The sequence below is a fragment of the Scyliorhinus canicula genome, chromosome 14, assembly GCF_902713615.1.
Source record: "Scyliorhinus canicula chromosome 14, sScyCan1.1, whole genome shotgun sequence".
Taxonomy (NCBI): domain Eukaryota; kingdom Metazoa; phylum Chordata; class Chondrichthyes; order Carcharhiniformes; family Scyliorhinidae; genus Scyliorhinus; species Scyliorhinus canicula.
In genome coordinates this window covers 42,120,458-42,144,571 of record NC_052159.1, presented here as the reverse complement: position 1 = coordinate 42,144,571, position 24,114 = coordinate 42,120,458, and the positions used below count along the sequence as shown (strand labels likewise).

The window sequence follows — 24,114 nt, the reverse complement described above, 5'->3', positions numbered from 1 at the left end:
GCAGGGCAGGTTTAATCATCAGCAATGTTTCCAAATATTGGGATGATTAACCTACCATTTCACAGTGACAATTTACATAATCCAGCAATGTTGCAGAAGGTGAAAATCAGAAATAGCTTGAATTACTGAATTATTAATTTTAAACATGTTAAACAAACGTTTGGATAAAAATGAACTTATTTTCTATTTAGTCCATTCAACCATTATTTTAATGTTGTACTTTGTACCTACTTTTTTTGGCTTCCTTAGGTTAATTACACACCTTTTCTGCTCTTATGGGAGAAAAATAAAGGATTTTCAAAAGCGAAGGTCCATTGTCAAGTCAGTTTTACAGCGAGAGAAAAACCCAGAGTTTTAAGCAAAACTAATTTAAATATAATCAGCAAACATTTGTTTTACATGCTTAGTTTGAGTTCCTTAATATTTTACATAAACATGCTTCAGTTTGAGGTTAATATTCAATCAAAACTACTTAGGTTGTAGGAATATTATTTCACTGCAAAAATTGGCCTGGATTTTGGGCAGTAGTGAAGGATTGCTGCCGTTTACTTTGTTTTGTGGACTTTTAAGCAGAGACTTGTTCTAATCTGTTATTTTATCCAGCACGACAACCTCTACTGGGCAGCACAATTGGAAAGAGTCCAGAGGAGGTTCACAATAATGATCCCTGGAATGAAGAGCTTGTCATAAAAAGATCTGATGAGGACTCTACTCGTTGTAGTTTAGAAGGATGAGGGGGGATCTTATAGAAACTTACAGGATACTTCGAGGCCTGGATAGAGTGGGCGTAGAGAGGATGTTTCCACTTGTAGGAAAAACTAGAATCCGAGGGCCCAATTTCAGACTGAAAGAAATTAAAACAGAGAGGAGGAGGAATGCCATAGGGAGCATCCTATCCGGCTGCATTACAGCTTGTATTGGCAACTGCTCGGCCCCAGATCACAAGAAACTGCAGAGTGTGGTGAACTCAGCCCACAAGCTTGCCATCCACACATTGATTCTGTCTACACCTCCCACTGCCTCAGAAAGGCTAACAGCATTGTCAGAGACGCCTCACACCCAAGCTTTGCCTGCTTCCAGACCCCTCCATTACGCAAGAGATACAGAAGTCTCACGACCTGCACATCCAGACATAGGAATAGCTTCTTCCCCATAGCTACTAGATTCCTCAATGACTCTCCCTTGGACTGATATTCCCTGTAAGAACGGTAACCCTATGATGCTTTTGTTTGGCCCTTGATCCGCACTGTAACCAATCACTATTTGTTGATGTACAATCAATCAATTTCTTCAGCCAGAGGGTGGTGAATCTGTAGAACTCTTTGTCGCAGAAGGCTGTGGAGGCCAAATCACTGAGTGTCTTTAAGACAGAGATAGATAGGTTCTTGAATTAATAATGGGATTGGGGTAAGGCAGGAGAATGGGGTTGAGTAAAATATCAATCATGATTGAACGGCGGAGCAGACGTGATTGGCCGAGTGGCCTATTCAGCTTCTGTCTTATGGTCTTAATTAACAGTGAGGGTCTTCAATTAAATCAGATTGAAGAATCCTTACGAGCACATGTAGAGTCTAAACCAGGAAATATAGAGGGAATCCTAAATAAGATTCAAATCATATCCAGAAGGCAAAATAAAGATTTGGAAAAGAAAAATAGCATTAAGTGTAAGAGCTAGGCAGAATCTACCAGCTGTAACTTTCTAAGCCATGTTTCTTTTTTAGAAAATATTTTATTGAAGCATTTGTAATTTTCAGTTTACAGTTTAACACTTTAACAATCCTTAAACAATCGTGCGGGCCAACGCACGCAAAAAAACTAAAAACATCCCCTACTATCCCTGCCCTATTTCCTCATTACCTGTGTACTAAGTTCCCTGTCCTTGTCTTACACTACCATGCCTCACATTGTGTCCCCCACACCACCACTTACTGCTGACGTCAATTTTCCTTTAAGACGCCGATGAACGGCTGCCACCTCTGGGCGAACCCCTGAATTCACCCTTTCAAGGCGAACTTGATCTTTTCCGGTCTGAGAAAACCTGCCATGTTGCTGACCCAGGCTCCTGACTTTGGGAGTTCAGAGTCTCTCCATCCCAGCAAAATCCGTCTCCGGGCCACCAGGGAGAAGGCCAGGACATCCTTGGCTCCTGGATCTTCCGATACCCCACATATTGCCAATTCTGGACTCGAAGTCAGCCTCCTTCCAGGACCTCTGACATGATGTCTGCCAATCCCTGCCAGAATCCTCTGAACTTCAGACACGCCCAGAACATATGTACAAGATTCGTTGGTCTTCCCCTACAGCGTACCCACCTATCCTCCACTTCCTCAAAAAAACCTGCTCATCCAGGCTACCGTCATGTGGGCCCTATGGACCACCCTGAATAGATCAGGCCAAGCCTGGCACGTGACGAGGATGAATTAACTCTCTTCAAAGCCTTTCCCCATAATTCGATTTCCAACTCTCCACCCAGCTCCTCTTCACCTCCCCGATAGGGATCTCTTTCCACTCAATCAACTCCTTGTATATCTGAGACCCTCTCCTCCCCAACCCCCGTTTTTGACATTAACCTCTCCTGTAGTCCTTTCAGGGGGAGGAGAGGAAAGCTTGGAACCTGCCTCCGGACAAAGTCCCATACCTGTAGGTACTGAAATCCGTTCCCACCCAGCAACTCAAACTCCTCCTCTAATGCCTACAGGCTTGGGAAAACCTCCAGAAGGAAGAGATCCCCAAATCTCTCAATCCCTGCCCGCTGCCACCTCCTAAAGCTCCAACCAGCCCCCCCGGAACAAAACAGTGATTGCCACAGATCGGTGACCATACTTACAATCTCATGTGCCGTCTCCATTGTCCCCACACCATCAGGGCTGCCACTACCACTGGGCTTGTGGACCGAGCCGGCGAGAACGGCAGGGGCGCCGTCAATAAAGCCTCCAAATCCGTATCCTTACAGGATGCCGCCTCCACTTGCTCCCAAACCGACCCCTCCCATTTCCTGCCCATCGATATGTTGGCTGCCCAGTAATAATTAAAAAACTCGGGAGGGCCAAGCCCCCCTCCACACAGCCCTGTTTCAGGAGTGCCTTCTTCACCTTCGGGGTTTTACCAGCCCACATAAAACCCGAGATTACCGCATTCATTTTCCTAAAAAAGGCCTTTGGGGCAAAAATCGGGAGACATTGAAAAAAAAACAGCAGTCTCGGGAGGACTGTCATCTTCACCGTCTGCACCCTCCCCGCTAGTGTCAGTGGGAGCATGTCCCACCTGCGTAAATCCTTTTTCATCTGCTCGTCCGCTTCACCCAGATTTAACTTGTGGAGCTGTCCACAATCCTTCGCTACCTGGATCCCCAGATACCTAAAGCTCCTCCCCAGCACCTTAAAAGGTAACTCCCTCAGTCTCCTTTCCTGCCCCTCTGCCTGAATCGCAAACACCTCGCTCTTTCCCATATTTAACTTGTAGCCTGAGACCCGCCCAAATCCTTCCAGTGTATCCAGAATTCCAGCCATCCGCCCCAGCGGGTGTGATATAAAGCAGCAAATCATCCGCATAGAGAGAGACCCTGTGCTCCACCCCCCTCTCACTATGCCCCGCCAAACATTCGATGACCTATGGGCCATTGCCAAGGGCTCTATGGCCAGGACAAAGAGTAGTGAGGAGAACAAGTGGGCATCCCTGTCTTATCCCCCGACAGAGACTAAAATATTCTGACCAGACCCGGTTGGGTCTTACATTCGCCACTAGAGCCTGGTAAAGGAACCAGACCCAATCCACAAATCCCTTCCCAAACCCGAACCTGCCTAAAATATCCCATCGGTACTTCCACGCCACCCGGTCAAAGGCCTTTTCTGCATCCATAGCTACTTCCACCTCAACCTCGCGCCCCTCCGCTGGCATCAATATAACATTCAGGAGCCGTATAATGTTGGACGTCAGGTGCCTGCCCTTCACAAATCCCATCTGGTCTTCCCGGATTACGTCCGGGACACAATCCTCAATACATGTGGAAATCTTTGCCAGCAATTTAGCACCTACATTCAAAAGGGAAATGGGCCTGTACGATCCACAGCTCTCCGGGTCTTTGTCCCACTTCAAGATGAGAGAGATCGATGCCTGTGATAACGTTGAAGGGGGTGGGGGGAGAGCTCTCTCAGCTCCTTAGGCCTTAACCAGGAAGTGCCCCAGTAACCCAGAAAACTTTTTATAAAACACCACTGGGTGTCCATCAGGTCCTGGGGCCTTACCCGATTGCATCGCCCCAACCGGCCTATCACTTCCCCGAGCCCAATTGGGCCCCCCAGGCATTCCACCAGTTCATAATCTACCTTCGGGAACTCTAGTCTCTCCTTAAATTGCTTCATACCCTCCTCCCCGGCTGGGGGTTGCCATTCATAGAGTCAACTATAGAATTCGCGAAACACATCATTTATCTCCCCCGGGTCCACCACTACCTTCCCCCTCATATCCTTTACTTTCCCAATTTCTCTCGCTGATGTGCTAACATTCTATTGGCTTTCTCCCCATACTCGTATATTGCCCCTTTCACACTCCTCAACTGCCCTTACCGGTGGACAGGAGCCCAAATTCCATGTGGAGTCTCTGACACTCCTTTAGGAGCTCCTCATCCAGAGATTCCGTATATCTCCTGTCCACCTCTAAGATTTCACCTACCAGCCTGTCCAACTCCACCAGTTCAGTCTTCTCCCTCTGGGCCCGAATTGAAATACATTCCCCTCTGATAACCGCCTTCAATGCTTCCCAAACGACCCCTACCACAGTCTCTTCCGTATCATTGCTGTTTATGTATCTCCGAATGGCCTTCCTCACCCGCTCACAAACCTCATCCTCCGCTAACAGCCCTACATGTAACCTCCACTGTGAACGGTGCTATGTCTTTTCGTCCGACGTCATTTCGTCCAACGACACTTCGTCCACGTCTTTTGGTCCAACGTCTTTTTGTCCGCTCGTCTTTTGGTCCAACGTCATTTTGTCCGGTGATTTTTTTCGTCAAAGAATTTTTGTGACTTTTTACGTGTTTTTGTCGGATGATTTTCTTGGTCAAAGAATTTTTGTGACTTTGAGTGTTTTTGTCGAATGATTTTTTTTGTCAAAGAATTTTTGTGACTTTTTACGTGTTTTTGTCGGATGATTTTTTTTGTCAAAGACTTTTTTAGTAGCATAGTAATTTAGCATGACCAAACTTGCTTAGTAGCACTCCACTCCACTTTAACTTTTGTAAATAGAAATCTTCTCAAATGCACATAATATACAATAAAGGATCTTTATTACCAGCCTCTTTCCTTTAACGAGCCTCGTTAAAGGATAGTTATTATCGTTCTAGAACATAGAACATAGAACAGTACAGCACAGAACGGGCCCTTCGGCCCTCGATGTTGTGCCGAGCAATGATCACCCCACTCAAACCCACGTAACCCGTATACCCGTGACCCAACAATCCCCCCATTAACCTTACACTATGGGCAATTTAGCATGGCCAATCCACCTAACCTGCACATCTTTGGACTGTGGGAGGAAACCGGAGCACCCGGAGGAAACCCACGCACACACGGGGAGGACGTGCAGACTCCACACAGACAGTGACCCAGCCGGGAATCGAACCTGGGACCCTGGAGCTGTGAAGCATTGATGCTAACCACCATGCTACCGTGAGGCCCCATTAACGAGCCTCGTTAAAGGATAGATATTATCGGTCTCTTTCCTAATCCCGAATTCGCCCATCCAGAAATGGCAAAGTTCAGGGAAGGGCTAATAATAGGCAAAAAGGCTCAAATTCTTCGGGGAGATCAGTCGACGTCATGTCCGCGATACAAGAAAATAACTGAACGCCTCAAAAGATTGGTCGTTGAATATGTTCCTACAGCGAAAATTGATTTCTTGAGGAATGTTGCTCACAATTTACATCAATTTTAAGTAATTTCGGGAATTCATCCTTAGTAAACTTTTAGATCTTTTTAAATGCATTTTTAGATTTTTTAAACTTTTTAACTGCATTTTTCAGCTTGCATTTTACTTGCATTTCATCAATTACTTGCATTTTAGCAATTAAATTCACTTGCTGTATTGTGCCTGCTTTCTATCAATTAAATGCTTTTATACGGAGTTGATTTGTAATTGGTTAATTGGACGAAGTGACGTTGGACCAAAAGACGGGCGGACAAAAAGACGTTGGACCAAAAGACGTGGACGAAGTGTCGTTGGACGAAATGACGTCGGACGAAAAGACGCGACACGACTGTGAACACTGGATCTTTCCTGTGCTTACCCGTACGTCTATCTAAGCCATGTTGAACGGGAATTAGTCACAATATGTTCCAGGTTCATGACATAGTATGCCTTTTAATTCAGAGTCCATTCGTGAAAATTTCAACGATGCGCCCTATGGGTTTCTTTGACAGAAATCAGTACTTGAACACACACATGCAGACACCAGAAAAGCTGCTGACTAATTGACTCCAGAATAAAAATGAAAGAGAAAATGCTGGAAAATCTCAGCAGATCTGGCAGCATTTGTAGGGAAAGAAAAGAGCCAACGTTTCGAGTCCTTTGACTCCAGAATAAAAGTGAATATAGTTTGTCTCACCATTACTGATAAGAAAAACAATGGATCATTATTTTTGTCACAGAAGAGTAAAAATAAAAATCACTTTAACCAAGAAAATGAGAATTTCTCTACACTGGTTGATGGTTTAAGTAAGAATGCAAACAATTTGCCCGTGATTCATTTCCTGCAGCATTACAAGTACTAGCAACCTTAACGTGAAGCAATCACAATTTGATTACATACCTGTTATTGGATTGCACGTTTATTCCAAAAGATAAAAATTGTTTGATTTATAAGAAATATACATGTCAATTATCGAATTGGCAACCAATAAATAAATATTTGTAATCCAATGACTAGCAGAGCTGAACTGAGAAAAAAATTAGTATAGTGTATGGACATATCTGTACAGTGTGTTGGACATATCTGTACAGCATGTTCCAAATACATTACATTTTCAAAGAATTGCTAGCTTTAAAATAAATATGATGATTGTTCTAATATTGGTCATTTTCAAAAATAATTGGAGTCAAGAACCCAGTGAGCTTTAGTGAAAATTCAATGAAGCATTTCACTTTGTACACATCACACAAGTTCTATATACAGTAATACCATTTCTAATCTTATCTTTGAGCAACAAGAAAAAAATTTATTATACAAGATAAATGGAAATGAGAAGGTCCATCCAACCAGGAAAAACCCCAAAGTCCCCTCCCTTCATTATGACATTCAAATATTTCTTATAAATATTGATTTGTTTTAAACAAGTTTGAACTAGTCCTCCTACTTCAACAATGAACTTTGAAGCGTTTTTCCAAATCTAATGTCTGGATACCATTTACTATTTTTATACATCAAGATCACATCCTTTTGAGCCTGAAAAGCCTAAATTCCTCAAATTCCCTCAGACCCAACACAGTAAGGATCAGCGTAGACTGAACACAAACCAGTTTGACCAATACCACCCAACATGGTAGTCACATAGTAAACAATGCTGTTCTACCTCAACATTACAAACATGCAGCCCTTCCGTATGGCTTTTCCCTGTTTGGTTGATGCTCTCTAAATACCAAGCTGAAAAAATAAATATTTTTATTAAGAGCTTCCATCTCATTGAGAAGGCTTCAAACCAATCCACATCCAACAACCTGCAGTGAAAAATCTGCTCACATATTGACAGCTGTCGCAAATTCCATACAGCAGCTGAGACAATCCACAACATTCTAAAACAACCCACAACAATTTGCCCAATATCCACAGATCCTTCAAAAAAAATTCCAGGATCCAAATCTAGATCTTTGACAAAAACTAACCAATTTTTCCTTGGGCCACCCCTTAATGTACCAGGTTTTGTTGAAATCTGGCCATTCATTTTTGAGAATTATTGTTTACTAACAGACTAACAAATTGGGGCAAAACGCTACTTCCGCTAACCTTAAGTGGCAGAGGTAAAGCTTTGATACTAAACCATTCCAAAAGGTATTTCACAAAAAGTGCAACCAAAGGCAATTGTGAACATTGAGCCAAAGGAGACTCTGTGTAACCAGTTGACCAAAAGCTAAATTTTAGAAAGGATCTTAAAAGGAGAAATTATAGATAGGTTTAAGATCATGGTGTTTTGAGTCCTTGAGTTCACTCCAGATCATGGTGTTTTGAGTCCTTGAATTACCCACTTTTCCTCCTTTGCTCCTACTAAAACCCAACATTTCCACGTACCCCGATGCAAATCCCAAGAAGTTCTGCGTTTCAGTAAATTTCATATTTATTACAAGACCTACCCTGAATTTTCAGTTTTAGCCTTTCCCAGTAGAATTGAAAAATGTTGGGGACTTTCCAAAGTCCACTGGCAGCCATTTTCTCAAAAAATGCATTAATTAGGTTGAATTTTACTGCTTGACATTCATGCTGACTGCAGAGTACTAGATCTTTGCAGAGTTCATTATTTAAAAAAAAAAATTAGAGTACCCAATTCATTTTTTCAAATTAAGGGGCAATTTAGCCTGGCCAATCCACCAACCCTGCACATCTTTGGGTTGTGGGGGCGAAACCCACGCCAACACAGGGAGAATGTGCCAACTCCACATGGAGTGATCCAGAGCCGGGATCAAACCTGGGACCTCGGTGCCGTGCTGCCCAGTAGAGATCATTATTAAGGTTACCCCTGATAGATTCCCAAATCCATCAAAAGGGAAAACACAATGGGGAGTATTTTCCACCCATGCTTAGTGTAGCCATGTAAAATGGCTACCTGCAAAGGACCATGGGAACTGTGGTCACTTTGGTACACAGACAGGTACCCAGCCTCTGTATATTGTGCAAAGAAACCAGACTTGGTTGAAACTAGCATCCATTGAGACTCAATTACCATTTTCCCCAAGACAATAGCATTCGCATTAAGGACATTGGGTCAATGTAAGAGACAGCTTGTGGTTCACATAAAGGGTAAAAGGCAACATTAGTCATTCCCAAATCCATCAACGATAGCAGACTAACCGGCACCACCCCCTTATTTGGAAAGGCCGATGTGCCTGGGACACTGATAGGTAGGACCCGCCCAGCCATCGAGGTACCCGCCCCCTAATTGGCTAAGATTGAGGAGCATGATCGAAAACCCTATCGATCCATTGGAGCTGGAGTAAGGACCGTCCAAAAGGGCATGAAAGAGACAAAGGATAAAAAGCCGTGCACACTAGAGATCGGTTTCTTTGGGGTTGGCCTGTGCGCGACCAACTATAGCAGAACAACAAAGTTCAAGGAACCGCGACCATTCCTGAAGGACGAGCCCAGCTGAGACAAACCCAACAACTTCCAACCGACCACGTGGACCCGGATAAAGGCCGTATCTCGCACAGTGCCGGTCACTCAAAGTTAAGTAACGGTCATCTTAGTTGTTAGGTGTAGTTTAGTACGGAGCCACGTGTATTATTGCATAGAGATACAAGTCTTGTGTTATTAATAAACTGTGTTTTTGAGCTAACATACTGGTTCTGTGGTCATTTGGTCAATATAAGAGACAGCTTGTGGTTCACATAAAGGGTAAAAGGCAACATTAGTCATTCTCAAATCCATTAAACGGACAAACACAATGAGTATTTTCCACCCCTGCTTTCGGCAGGCAGGAATGGCGGCACAGGCGGAGAATCGAGGGGGAGCCTTAACACGGCTCTCGTGCCAGTGGGATTTCCCGGCTCAATTATCCCCGCACCCCCACTCGTGACATAACAGGTTCCCACTCTGCAATAATGGAAACCCCCATTATAAACGTTAACACATATTTAGCAGCCCTCCCCGCTGAATCACCCCCCTCCACTTGGGGAACTACCCCCTACCAGTGTGATGTCACAATGGCGGGATTTACAACAGGGTCAGAATTCTCTGGCTTTTGTGATTCACTTTTCCCGCACCCCCACCCTTGGTTTCCTGATGGCGTGTGGTGGCTTCAAGTGGAAAATCCCACAAGTGGTGGGAGGACAGAATCCCGCTGCCAGCAAATGGTATGTCGCCGAAAAACAAGTGGAGAGTCAGCCCCAGGTTTTGATAAATGGGGAACTGATGCACAGAACCTATCAGAGGTGCACAGCTAAGTACAGCCCCCAGGAGGAGGGGTCATGCCCGAGCCATCGGGGTTGGCGCGGCGGGGGGGGGGGGGGGGGGAAAAGAGAGAGAGTTCCTTTCTAAAATTTGTTAGATCAGGGTGCCCTTTTTCCTGTCAGGAGCCAAGTTTGCTGGAGCTAACGTGATGTTGTGGGGCCCGCCTCGTTCCCATTCCCCACCCAAAAAAAGTGTTTAAAAGTACAGCAGGAAACCCAGCAAGTCAACTGGCGGGTTACCCTCTGCTTCTCCTGCCAGAGACACTTTGGGGGGGAAAAAAGGAGTTTTGGATATGATTGCAGTCTAAATTCAGGAGTTGAAAGTGTTCTCTGGCTTGAAGAGAGTCTTGTATTTTAAGAGTTCAGTAGGTAGTTACACAATTTGAAGCACAAATGACTCAAGAGTAAAATTCTATGATTACAACAGTTCATCAGATTAATATTTGTCTTCAATATTATCTTCTTAAGTTATTCAATGTAGTGTTCCCAAAGGGGCCACTATAATTTCAAAATAACTAATTCATGTGTTTAACCCTCATGTGGGACAAAAGGATCAGGGGATATGTGGGGAAGTTCGGATCAGGTATTGAATTTGATGCTCAGCCATGATCTTAATGAATGAGGGTCAAAGGGCTGAATGGCCTCCTTTCCTGTTTTCTATGTAGGTTTATACGTACGTCACTAGCTGGCAAGGTGAAAAAGTGCCCAGGTATGTCATGTACAAAAAAAAAGACAAATCCAACTCGGAACATTACAACCTCATCAGTTTACTCACAATCATCAGCAAAGTGATGGAAGGGGTTCATGAACTGTGCCATCAAGTGGCACTTACTCAGCAATAACCTGCTCACAGACGCTCAGTTTGGATTCGCCAGTCACTCAGCTTCTGACCTCATTACAACTTTGGTTCAAACATGTACAAAAAAAAAGAGCTGTATGCCAGAGCGAAGGTGAGAGTGACTGCCCTCGCCATCAAGGTAGCATTTGATCGAGCATGGCATCAAGGACCCCTAGCAAAACTGGAGTCAATTGGAATCAGGGGGAAAAACTCCACTGGTTGGAGTCATACCTAACACAAAGAAAGATGGTTGTGGTTAGAACATAGAACAGAACAGGCCCTTCGGCCCTCGATGTTGTGCTGAGCCATGATCACCCTACTCAAACCCACATATCCACCCTATACCCGTAACCCAACAACCCCCCCCTTAACCTTACTTTTTAGGACACTACGGGCAATTTAGAATGGCCAATCCACCTAACTTGCACATCTTTGGACTGTGGGAGGAAACCGGGGCACCCGGAGGAAACCCACGCACACACGGGGAGGACGTGCAGACTCCGCACAGACAGTGACCCAGCCGGGAATCGAACCTGGGACCCTGGAGCTGTGAAGCATTTATGCTAACCACCATGCTACCGTGCTACCCTTCCTTTGTTGGAGATCAGTCATTTCAGACCCAGGACATCACTGCAGGAGTTCCTAAGGGTAATGTCCGCGGCCCAACCATCTTTAGTTGCTTCATCAATTACCTTCCTTCTAACACAAGGTCAGATGTGGGGATGCTCACTGATGACTGCACAATGTTCAGCACCATTTGCAATTCCTCAGACAGTGAAGCAGTTCACATGCAAATGCATATGCAGGCTTCGGTTGACAAATGCCAAGTAACATTTGCACCACACAAGCGTCAGGCAATGGTGATCTCCAATGAGAGAATGGGCACAGTGGGTAGCACTGTTGCTTCACAGCTCCAGGGTCCCAGGTTCGATTCCTGGCTTGGGTCACTGTCTGTGTGGAGTCTGCACATTCTCCCAGTGTCTGCGTGGGTTTTCACTGGGTGCTCCAGTTTCCTCCCACAAGTCCTGAAAGACGTGCTGTTCGGTAATTTGGACATTCTGAATTCTCCCTCTGTGCACCCGTACAGGAGCCGGAATGTGGCGACTTGGGGATTTTCATAGTAACTACATTGCAGCGTTAATGTAAACCTACTTATGACAATGAAGATTAATTTAAAAAATTCAAACCATCAACCCTCGATAATCAATGGTATTACTGAATCCCCCACAATGAACATCCTGGGGGGCGGAGGGGGTTACCATTGACCACAAACTAAACTGGATTAGTCATATAAATACTGTGGCTAAAACAGCAGGTCAGGGGTTAAGAATCCTGTAGCAAGTAACTCACCTCCTGACTCTCCAAAGCCTGTCCACCACCTATAAGGCACAAGTCACGAGGATGATGGAATACTTCCACTTGCCTGGATGAGTGCAGCTCCAAAAACACCAAACATGTGGGGTGGCACGGCAGCAGTAGTTAGCACTGCTGTCTCACAGCACCAGGGGCCCAGGTTCCATTCCGGCCTTGGGAGTGGTGTATGTTCTCTCCATGTGTTTTCACTGGGTGCTCCGGTTTCCTCCCACAGTCCAACGATGTACGGGGTAGGTGGACTGGCCATGCTTAATTGCCCCTTAATGCCCAGGGATGTGAAGGTTAGGTTATGGGGTTACAGGGATCGGGTGGGACATGGATCGGTGCAGACTTGATGGGTTGAATGGCCTCCTTCTGTACTGTAGGGATTCTGTGAAGAAGCTCAACACCATCTAGGATAAAGTAGCCCGCTTGATTGGCATCCCTTCCACAAACATTCACTCCCTCCAACACCGTTGCACGGTAACAGCAGTGTCTACCATCTACAGGATACACTGCAGGAACTCACGAAGGATCCTTGAGCAGCACCATCCAAACCCACAACCACTGCCATCTAGAAGGACAAGGACAGCAGATACATGGGAAAACCATCACTTGGAAGTTCCCCTCCAAGTCACTCACCATCCTGACTTGGAAATATATTGCTGTACCTTTACTGTCGCTGGGTCAAAATCCTCCTGGAACTCCCTCCCTAATACCACAGTGGGTGTAACTCTGCCACATGGATTGGAGCGGTTCAAGGCAGCTCAGCACCACCTTCTCAAGGGCAATTAGGGATGGGCAACAATTGCTGGCCTAGCCAGCAAAGCCCACATCCCGAAAAATAATGATTACACTATCCAGATGGCAGGCATTTGGGGAAATTTAACCAGAGTTAGGGATCCTTGGGAATGGTCCTCAGCAGTCAGTGGGTGAATGAGAACCTCCTGTGGTGAGAGGGTTTTCTTTGTTTCAGCAATCGCGGAAGGATGCCTCGGGAGATTACCCAGCGATTTGGAGGGTGCCAAAGTATTTCTTTGTTTCCTGACATTAAGGAATTGGGCTTAAGCATACCTGCTCCCCCTAGTCATAAGGAGTTCAAGAGAAGGAAAGTTTTAAAACTTTGGTATTCTGTCATCAGCTTGGGACTCCCCATATGGACCTTAAAAGTTATATTGTGGTGCCAATTACACCATTGGCAGTGAGCATTGAATCTTAAGTAGCATCTGCCTGATTTTAGTCGGAGTCGTGGCCAAAACCTGAATCACCACTGGAAATATTATAGTGGCCTGGTTTGGAGGCAGAATCTTGAGTTTTAGGATGTTGGCCCCTTGTCCAATCTTTTCTTGCCTATCCTGGGGTGGGTGGGCAGAGGGTGGAGTGAAAAACTTAAAATCTGAGCCTCAAATGTCATTTATGACACATTTTTCAGAGGAGTGGGAAAAGGAACTGACATTAATTAGCAAGAGATGTATCAGGAAGACTGCTGATTACAAAATACCCGAATTAAATTTCTCACACTGTGACTGGTCATAAACTTTTGATTTTTTAATAATTTACAGTAGCCAATTATTTTGTTTTCCCAATTGAGGGGCAATTTAGCAAGGCCAATCCACCTAACCTGCACATTTTTGGGTTGTGGGGGTGAAACCCATGCAGACATGGGGAGAATGTGCAAACTCCACATGGGGAGAATGTGCAAACTCCACATGGACAGTGACCCAGGGCTGGGATTCGAACCAGGGTCCTCAGCGCCACAGTCCCAGTGCTAACCACTGCGCCGCATGTCACCCCCGACTTGTCATAAACTAATTAATTCATGCCTATTATAGATCAATGTACCCATATCTGCACTCTCAACCCTGCAGTTTAATTGTTTCCTCCAACATAAACGTACAAATACCACACAATTTTAAGTGTATTGATACAAAATGTATACTCTCCGAATAGTGAACTGAACGGTCATTCAACAACTTGTCCATCATTTTAAAAAAAAACTATACATTGTTAATAATACAGTATTGAATTTTGTGCCTTTTGAGACATTTTAATAGACAATTCATTAAAGATATAATGCAAATTTTTTACAACAAATTCCTGTACAAAGAGGGAAATGTATTTCAGTAAATTTACCACACACATATATACACACACAAACATATGAACGACAATATGCAAAAAATCTCCAAACAATTATATCTAAATTTGAAGCCTTGGAAAATGCATTCATATTAATCATATGGTCATGACAAATTAAGTAAATGTTATGACCATAACATTCTTACAATGGATGTTCACTGAATTAGGTCACTTAAAATAAACTTTTACCAATACCTCTGGAAGCTTGACATTTGTCAGTGACTGAACTTCTGTGGAACTTAATTAGCATTTACCAGAAGGAATTGTTTAACTATAAAAACATATATGAATAGGTCCCAAACCAGCTTGATTAAAATGCTTACCAATTTATTTCTGATTGATTAAAAATGTTTTGTAAGCCCTAGTCAACAAAGGTTTCACTGACCCCAAAAATGATCATGAATAATTGTGCACATCTTAATTACTTTTAAATGGGCCAACTGTATAGCTAGTACTCAAATGCTGGCTTTCAAACATAGTCGGGACAATTTTGATTTTTTAACAGTAACTGTCTGAATAGGATTTAGTAAAAAATTACCAGGTGACTGCTAGGTTGATTTCTACCATTGGGATTAGATATATTGTTTTCTTCTTTTTTTGCTGGCATGTACAAAAAATGCAAACCAAATTAATAAGAAATGACTTTTGGCCAAGCTTATTTAGTACCTTGCTTGATTTTTAAAATAAATTTAGAGTACCCAATTCATTTTTCCAATTAAGGGGCAATTTAGCATGGCCAATCCACCTATACTGCACATCTTTTGGGCAAAACTAATGCAAACACAGGGAGAATGTGCAAACTCCACACGGACAGTGAGCCAGAGCCAGGATCGAACCTGGGACCTCGGTGCCTAGAGGTATCAGTGCAAACCACTGCACCACCATGCTGCCCTAGTATCTTTCTTGACTTAACTTTTTACAGTGTAGTCATTGTTGTAAAGTGCCAGCTAATTTGCATACAGCGAGGATACACTGACCAGATTAACAGGTTTTCCTGAAGCTTTTTTCTAAAGTAATGTTGGTTGAAAGGTAAACGTTGGGCAGTATATCAGGAGATTTCTCCTGTTCTTTACGACGGGTGCACTGGGTCTTTTCCATCCAAAAGGCGAGGTCTTATTTTGTCACAGCTGTTCAGAACTCCCCAAGCATCATAGATTAGGTGCTCAATCCCTGGAGTTTTGCTTGAATCCACAATCTTCTGGTTCAGAGTTAAGTGTTCTACCAGTGAGTCATGGCTGACAGCTTTGAACACATTTGTTTAGAAAAACTAAACATTATTGATTAAAGTGAAAGATTATCTGCACCATGGGCATCATGAAAAAATACTCCCGTGATTTAAAATCGTTAGTTTCATGTTTAAATGTAATATCTTAAAATTGAGAAGTTAGATTTTTTTTAAATTTGCTAATTAGTTCATATAAAAAAAAACTTATCATCTTTCTATATACATATTTTGGGGAAGCACACAGAACTTCATTTATCACCACCTTTCCAAATTTTTAGATCTATTGCCAGAATTTTTGAAAATCTTAAGTCAGTTGGCAGGAACTAATTGTGGAAAGGAACTGCAGGCAGTCAATTTTCCTTCAATTATACTAGTTATAACTAAATAATTTTGCAATTTATTAAGCTCGGAAACAACCTCTGATGCAATGTGTCAAACTGAACTGGTCTAACAGGATAATTCAAATGCTGGTTACTACAGGATCGGATCACTTGACGCTCAGGCACCACTTACAGCAAAATGTAAAGAAATCTGCAAATTGACCATTCAAATCAAAAAACATTCACTATCACAACTAATAACTAAACTCTGAATTTCCCTATCTTGAAGATTTTTAAATTTGCTACGATGAATTTCACAACAGTTTCATGTAAATCTGGGATATATAGATGTTCCACTTTAAAAATAAATTTGGTTTCTCCTGTCTACATACATGCAAAGACCCACAAGCACAAATATTCTCTTCCTGAAAGCAAGGGCTGCACTTAAACTTCTGGATGGCAGTAAGCGAGTTAAATAAACATGCTATCTGCAATACAAGTTTCTGTTAGATCCTCCAGCATTGGCATTTGTTCTTGTACAATTCAAACAAATCAAAGTCAATACAGTAACTTACTGACTTTTTTTTTAAAAAAGCATTTCTGAAATGAAAAGCAACAAACTGGTGGGAAATCAAGGAGTTGGTCTTATTTCTGAGCTCTACATTACAATACATTCCAACATTCTGTTCATATTTTGTCACGCATATCCATGTATAAAACTACAGACGTTTTATATTTCAAATAAAAAAGGTGACTGAATAAAATGACCGTATCTAACTGTATTATGTTTCCTTTAGCATGGTTCTAACCCACTGAAAATAAATATAAAGCTTTAAAAAAATAAAAATCTTCCAAAAACAGTATTCTATTTATCAGTGTAATCTGCATATTCTAAGGTTATAAAAAGGGGCATCATTGTCTGCTATAAAATTTGCTCTCACAAATCCGTTATGAGAAGAAACAGTGATAGATACAATTTTGCATTAAATTGGACAGACTGAAATGACAACGGTTCATGAGGAATCACTCGTGCTATCTGTAATTCATAACACTGATAGAAGAATTAGAATCAACAGGTCCTTCCCACCTCTGGTTATAACATGGATGTAGATTGAACAAAACTTTATTATTTCGTGAAGGCTCCACCGCATTCAACACTATATCTGAAGAAATTGGATATTCAAAATGCTCCATCATTTGAACGATCTTCCCACGTGGAACTCTGTGCTTATTCCTCCTAAAAAGAGAGCACAATTTAACCATAAACATTTAGCAAATATCAAAGGGGCAATTTAAGCAAAATTCAACATCCTTGGACGCCGTTCATTTTCAACACCTGTATTATGCAGTATTCAATGCCCGAAAGAATGGACAAGCAATGTAGAATATTCTTAGAAACACAAGAACAGTCGAGATAGCTAGTTTTCCAATTGTACATTGTCTGTCTCTCTCTCTCCCTCTCTCTAACTACTTTGGTTCATCCAATGGTCCTTTCTCTCTCTCCCTTTCTCTAACTACTTTGGTTCATCCAATGGTCCTTTAAGAAGACTAAGACATCAGCAAGAAATTAGATAACTGAAGATAATGCTAAAGAGATAGGCTTTCAGGCTTTTGAAAGCAGGGGTGTGGAGCTTCTAGTTCAAGAAGATTACACAAGTGCAGGGAAACAATGCATCCCAGTAAAAGGAAAATGAGGATATTCAAGTTAATGTGCTACGGGTTGGTGAAGCAATGGAGGCCAGTGAGGGCAGGGTGGCGAGTATGCAAGATTTGAGTATAGGGTAAGAACGACACTGCTCTAGAGATGTTGAAATTTGAGAGGATATACTTTGGAGGCTGTCAAGAGGGCACTGGACAAATTAAGCCTCAACTGATGAAACAAGCATTGGACAAGTTAAACCTGGAGATGATGAATAATTGGAGGCAGTGGTGGAGAAGTAGGAACGCAGATGTCTAATTTCGGAAGTGGAACTAGATTATATTGGTGACGAGATGCAAATTTAAAGTATATATCAGGATAAAACAAGAATGTAGGAATTAGAGAGAGTCAGTCATTCAACCTACTCCAGGATCCACAGCTGCACCATTTTAAAATTTCAATTTCCCATCCACTCTTCATACCCATATTCTCAATTATGACACAGAAGACATGGAATCACACGATGTGAGCATTAAGGAAGAGGAATGCGCTTAAGGTGCAATGAGTGTGAAACAGGCTGCCTTGAATCTTACTAATATGCTGAATTTGTGAAAGCACTGCAGTCAGTCCAACATCACAGCAGCAATTATGGGAGCAATGGGTGGCAGCAAGAGACAAAACTCCATACTTGGGAAATATATCCCTTTGAATACAGTGGCAGTAATATGGATGACAAAAGAATGACCAAGGATGAAGCTTTGGGCCATTATACCAGCAACTATACACTGCTGAAAGATGTCACTTTGAAGAAATGTACTGATTAAGCTGGGACATATTCGGACTGGAATCATTAATTGCACAAGAAAGAAACCACAGGGAAGTTCCCGTTCAAACAAAATACAGTACTGCGCGAATAAAAGCAGAATATGCTGTAAATATTCAAGATGTCTGGCAGCATCTGCGCAAAGAGAAACAGTTAACATTTCAGGCTGATGACCCTTCATCAGAACTGGAAAAAGTTAGAAATGTGGCAGGTTTAAAGCAAATGTAGAGGCAGAGAAAGGGATGAATGGATTGGGGGTGTAATGGGGGTTGCAGTTGAGGGGGAACGAAAGGAAAGGACTCTGATATGGTGGAAAGCAGAAAAGATTAAATAACAAAAAGGGATAATGGTGCAAGGCAGAAAAGGGGGAAATAACGAACCATAAAAATGAAAGTCGTAAAAAATATTCACAGGAGCTGGAAACTGAATCACTAACAGATGCCATCCAAAAACAAAATTTTAAAAAAGCAATCGGGCAAAAGTTAAGATTTGAAATAGTTCAAAGTTGAATCCAGAGGACTGTGAAGCACAGAGCTGAAAGAGGAGGTGCTGGCCTTAAATTTACATTGAACTTCATTGGAAGAGCATAGGAAACTGAGGACAAAGGGGATTTGAGCAGAAAATCAAAATGAAAAGCAACTGGAAGTTGAGGACATTTATGAACTGAACAATGGTGCCCTGCCAAGTGGTCACCAATCTGTATTTAGTCTCCCAAATTAGAGGATAATGTATCATGAGCAGTAAATACAGAAAATAAATGAACCATTGGAAGTAACGTTTGGAGCCTTGGATGATGAGAAAGCAGGTGGTAAAAATGGCAAGTGTTTCAGCTCCTGCGCTTGCATGGGAAAATGACATGGAAAAGGGAAGGGATAATGGAGGATCAACGAGTCCCTCCAAAATGCTGAGAGGAGAAGGTGAGTAGATGTGTACAGGAGCTGAGGGATCTTGACGTTAGGAGGCCATTTGGCCCATCGAGTCTGCACCGACCCACTTGAGCCCTCACTTCCACCCTACCCCCGTAACCCAATAACCCTCTCAACCTTTTTGGTCACTAAGGGAAATTGATCATGGCCAATCCACCTAACCTGCGCGTCTTTGGACGCAGACACGGGGACAACGTGCAGATTCCGCACAGACAGTGACCCAGCGAGGAATCGAACCTGGGACTCTGATGCAGTGAAGCCACAGTGCTTGCCACTTGTGCTACTGTGCTGCCCAATTGCTACCATGCTGCAATGACTTGGGTGTTTGGTGATTTTTATACCCATATCGGGTTGGTATCTACTCACTGGTACTCCTGGTACCATCAGTTAGTATACGGATGCCGAGGTTATGGTGACAAATTTCATTCTAGTACTGTTTTGCATATATTACTTGGATGGCTAAATTGGACAGAGCGAAATTCATGTCCTTGGGAGGTTTGCCAAAACCACTTTCTCTTGCCCGTGAGAGAATTAGGAAGGCAAACAAAATATGATGGTCAATGCTAAGGCAAATAAGCGTACCAGATAGGATCCAACCAGTTAGGAATATCCCCAAGTGCCAGAAACCTTAAGTACTGCTATTGTAATTGTCGGGGTAAGGGGATTGTACCTGTAGGTATTCAGATTTTAAAATTTTTTTTATTTTTAAACTGCCTCAAGCCAGACCAACGAGGAAAATTTTATGAGACCATTTAGGGGGAAAGTGTCCAAGTGATGATTGGGATTTCTGCGACTGCCTACGTCAAAATTGGAGATGGATCCAACATATTTTGGGATCAAGCTAGACACTGATATCAGTCAGAAACCATACAACGTCTCTCCTTCAGCCATAGATGAAACTTGAGGGGGTTGACAGTTATGCAATTTTAAGTAAATTAGCTAATTTTACCAATCTAACATTTTATAATAGGAGCACTGATTGTTATTCGGCTGATTTAATCATTTTATTGTTAATAGTGAACTGTCTAGAGTAAATGCTGAAATATTAGAATCAAACATTGATATGGTTTTAAGAGATGAAGTACTCCAATAACACGAATAATTAGTGTGAACTCAATAAGTGCATTAAGATTAATTATCTGTTTAGTGAATATAGCTACTCCTTACACCCAATTGTTTTTAATTCAATTACTAATTTAAGGATCCATATTAGAGGGGTTCATAAAGATTCTAAATTAAAAGTAGCTAACTGCCAGAAAAGTAGCGAGTGTCAGTTCACGCCATTATGCACAATGCGGTGATATAACATGGCGATAGTAGATGATTTGGTCCTTGCAAGTTGTGTGATAAACAATTTAGTACAAAGAGGACTCAGCCAAGATGAGGTGCATGGTCACCTCCAGGGAGAGAAATAGAATAAGAATCGCAATCAACAGCAAAGGTTATACTGATAAATTGGAGAATGTGGCCATCTAAAATGGCCGCCCGCAAAGATCGATGGGAAATTTGGCCAAGCCGAAGCAGATATTCTGCAGCCTGCAAATATATAAAGTTGCAGCTCAGACTGAAGCAGAACCGAACATAGGAAAACGGCCATCCCGGGTCAATGGGCGCCAGGTAGAAACTGACAATAAGTGGCAGACTCAGTGGCGCCTGTTTTCCTTATATTTGGGAAGGGCCTTGGACACGAACGGCTATGGCCAACCGGGACCCGCCCAGTCATCAAGGGGTCCGTCCCCAATTGGTCAAGATTGATCAGGGTGATTGAGACCTGATCGATCCATTGGCCCGCCTAAAAGAGTGCAAAAGCTTCAGGGATAAAAGGTGCTGTGTAGCCCACCACTCATTCTCTCGACTGCAGCCTTCTTGACTACAGCCTTCTTGACTACAGCTTCAGCTGCCAACAACAAAGGTAAACCCTTCACCAGCCAAGAGGAAGACCATCCATGCCATCCACCGAGGGACCAGAGCCAAAGACACAGTCAACCAGCTAGAAGAATTCCAGCACTGCCAGACCACAAAATCACAAATAAGACCATATCTGTACTGTATTTGCCGGTCACCTGGAAGTTATGTTACGGTCGTTTTAGTGTACTAGCTTAGAGTGTAATGTGCAAGTATGTGTGATTAATTAGTATTAAACTTGTATGGTGTATTAACAAACGATGATTATATTAAGCAACTTGTGTGATCATTTATCCACCCTATATGGGTTAAATAGACTGTTGCTTCGAAGGCGCAACAAAAGGCAGCACGGTGGTGCAGTGGTTAGCACTGGGACTACGGCGCTGAGGACCCGGGTTTGAATCCCGGCCCTGGGTCACTGTCCATGTGGAGTTTGCACATTCTTCCCATGGCTGCATGGGTTTCACCCCCACAACCCAAAGATGTGCTGGTTGGGTGAATTGGCCACGCTAAATTACCTTAATTGGAAAAAAAAATAATTGGGTACTCTAAATTTATTTTTTAAAAAGGCACAACAAGACCAAGAAGAATTCCCTATGGACCAACAAAGATATATTGACTTTTCCCAATTTCGAGCATAAACCTCAAGGTAATAAAAACATTTAACGTTAAAATTAAGTTTTAAAATATAAAACCAATTAGCAAATTTTAGATAAAGAAGAACTGTTGAGGTTAGCAAAGTAAGGGATTCATAAAAGGGTAAATAATGATAATGTAAAGGAAATTTGTGATTTTATTACAGTTTAGATACAGATTCTATCGGGGCAACTGTTGTTAGCAACCAACGTAATAGCGATAACTTAATTAATTGACGGACTAATAAGAAGTTGATAACTAAATCTGTTAATATTAGTAAAAATAAAAGATTAATTTTGGCAAGTGGCTGGATTCTATTTTAGAATTCATTAAGCATGACACTAAAGGCTGTAATAAAATTGATATAAAATGAATTATTCAGGAAGGTCTGTGTTACTAAAGGTACAAAAGATAAATATAAACTAGTTAATAAAACAATAGAACTATAGAAGAATAGAAACACGGTCACCAAAATGTAGATCAGTCAGGAAACAGATAGACAATAACAGAAATTATATAAATTTAACCAAAAGGTCCATGCCCGACATTAGTTAGCGGGTCAAAACAATTAATACACTCCTTTGGTAAATCGGAATTAGAAGAATATTTCACTGAAAGATCAGTATGCAAAAATGGGCAGCACATGGGATTTCACGGCAGTACAGTAGCATAGTGTTAGCACAGTTGCTTCACAGCTCCAGGGTCCCAGGTTCGATTCCGAGCTTGGATCACTGTCTGACGGCGTCTGCACGTTCGCCCCAGTGTGTGCGTAGGTTTCCTCCGGGTGCTCTGGTTTCCTCCCAGAGTCCAAAGATGTGCGGGTTACGTGGACTGGCCATGCTAAATTGCCCTTAGTGTCCAAAAGGTTAAGTGGGGTTACTGGTTTACGGGGGATAGGGTGGAAGTGGGGCTTGGGCAGGGTGCTCTTTCCAAGGGCCGGTGCAGATCCGATGGGCCGAGTGGCCTCCACTTTAAATTCTATGAATTCTATGAAAAATTACAGACCTGGTATTACAAATTGGTAAACTTAAAAAGATACGGTCAACTCGGATGGGCAATTAATACAATTACTAATTGGGAAGTTTTGGAAACACTAAATCCAATCAAAAAGGAAATGGCACCGATCCTGACAAAATTAAAATGTGATATCATCAAATGTTGTAATAAACGGCTTGGCGTACTTGCTAAAAATGCATAATATTTGGTTATTATCGGAAAGGTGCCTAATTCGGTAAAGAACAATTTCAGTTCCCAAATCAGATGACCAAGATCGTCAACATATTGACAACTGGAGGCAGCTAATTATTGGATTCACATTACAAATTATTACTATTCGCTATAATAAAAAGTTGTAATTCTTAATAGTCAAAAGGAATTTAGAACAGACAAATCAGGATGTAACAAAAATACTGCCATATAAAATAATTGTTACAACGGTAAAAATAAGAAATATTTGCAGTCGTATTTATTGACTTTGGGAAAGCATTTGACTCAATTTTTCATAAATTAATAATTAAAAGTTAAATAGAAGGGGGATGCACAAATAATTGGTTGAACTGATTTGGACACATCTATATTTATTGAAGTTGGCAGTGACAAAACGCATCTCATTCCGATTAAGAGGAATAAAACAAAGCGACCCCCTGTTTATTTAACATTGTAATGGATATTTTACTCTGTTCTCTAATTGACAAGTGGGAGGGATTTATAATCTTAAAGGTTTTAACAAGCTGTACGTCACTGCACTTGCCATTGCAGACGATGAAGCTGTACTGAGTGACTCACATATGGGTATGGCAAAAGAACCCAAGTATAGTGGAAACGTTTACTGCAGGGTTTTATATGATATCCAAGAACAAAACTTAGCTTTTCAACAATGCAGATACATGGCACATGAAGGCCCACTTATCAACTTGGTTCCAGGTTTGACCCTTAGATGATCGGAAACCAAATCCTGGAAAAGTAAATTACAAGGGCGGAGAGATAGTCTATTTTGAGTCCTCTTAAATTTGCCCAACATTTAACATCTTAAAATATATATTTAAAGTTGTTACTTTCATCTAGTTTTAAATGAATCATAACGAATATTTTATTATATTAACACAATATTTTTAAAAAAAGGCAATTTAAAATATTTTACATCTACCCAAAAAGACGC

At 42.1% G+C, this 24,114-nt stretch overlaps 2 protein-coding genes across 6 annotated transcripts in view; both read right to left on the bottom strand.

The window, feature by feature from the left end:
* LOC119977217 overlaps positions 1 to 24,114 on the bottom strand; it is a 60,145-nt gene that overhangs the window by 24,415 nt on the left and 11,616 nt on the right. The window contains exon 2 of the mRNA XM_038817935.1: positions 17,115 to 17,264. Coding sequence (XP_038673863.1) covers positions 17,115 to 17,264 — 150 coding nt within the window. The remainder of the gene's footprint in view (positions 1 to 17,114; positions 17,265 to 24,114) is intronic.
* Positions 17,049 to 24,114, bottom strand: part of LOC119977901 (NEDD4-binding protein 2-like 2) — a 66,096-nt gene continuing 59,030 nt past the window's right edge. For 4 of the 5 annotated variants that reach the window (XM_038819206.1, XM_038819207.1, XM_038819205.1 and 1 more), the window contains exon 6: positions 17,049 to 17,263. The gene's annotated coding sequence lies outside the window, so the exon portion shown is untranslated. Of the gene's footprint in view, positions 17,265 to 24,114 lie in introns of all 5 variants that reach the window. The other variant, XR_005463316.1, reaches the window with a different exon arrangement.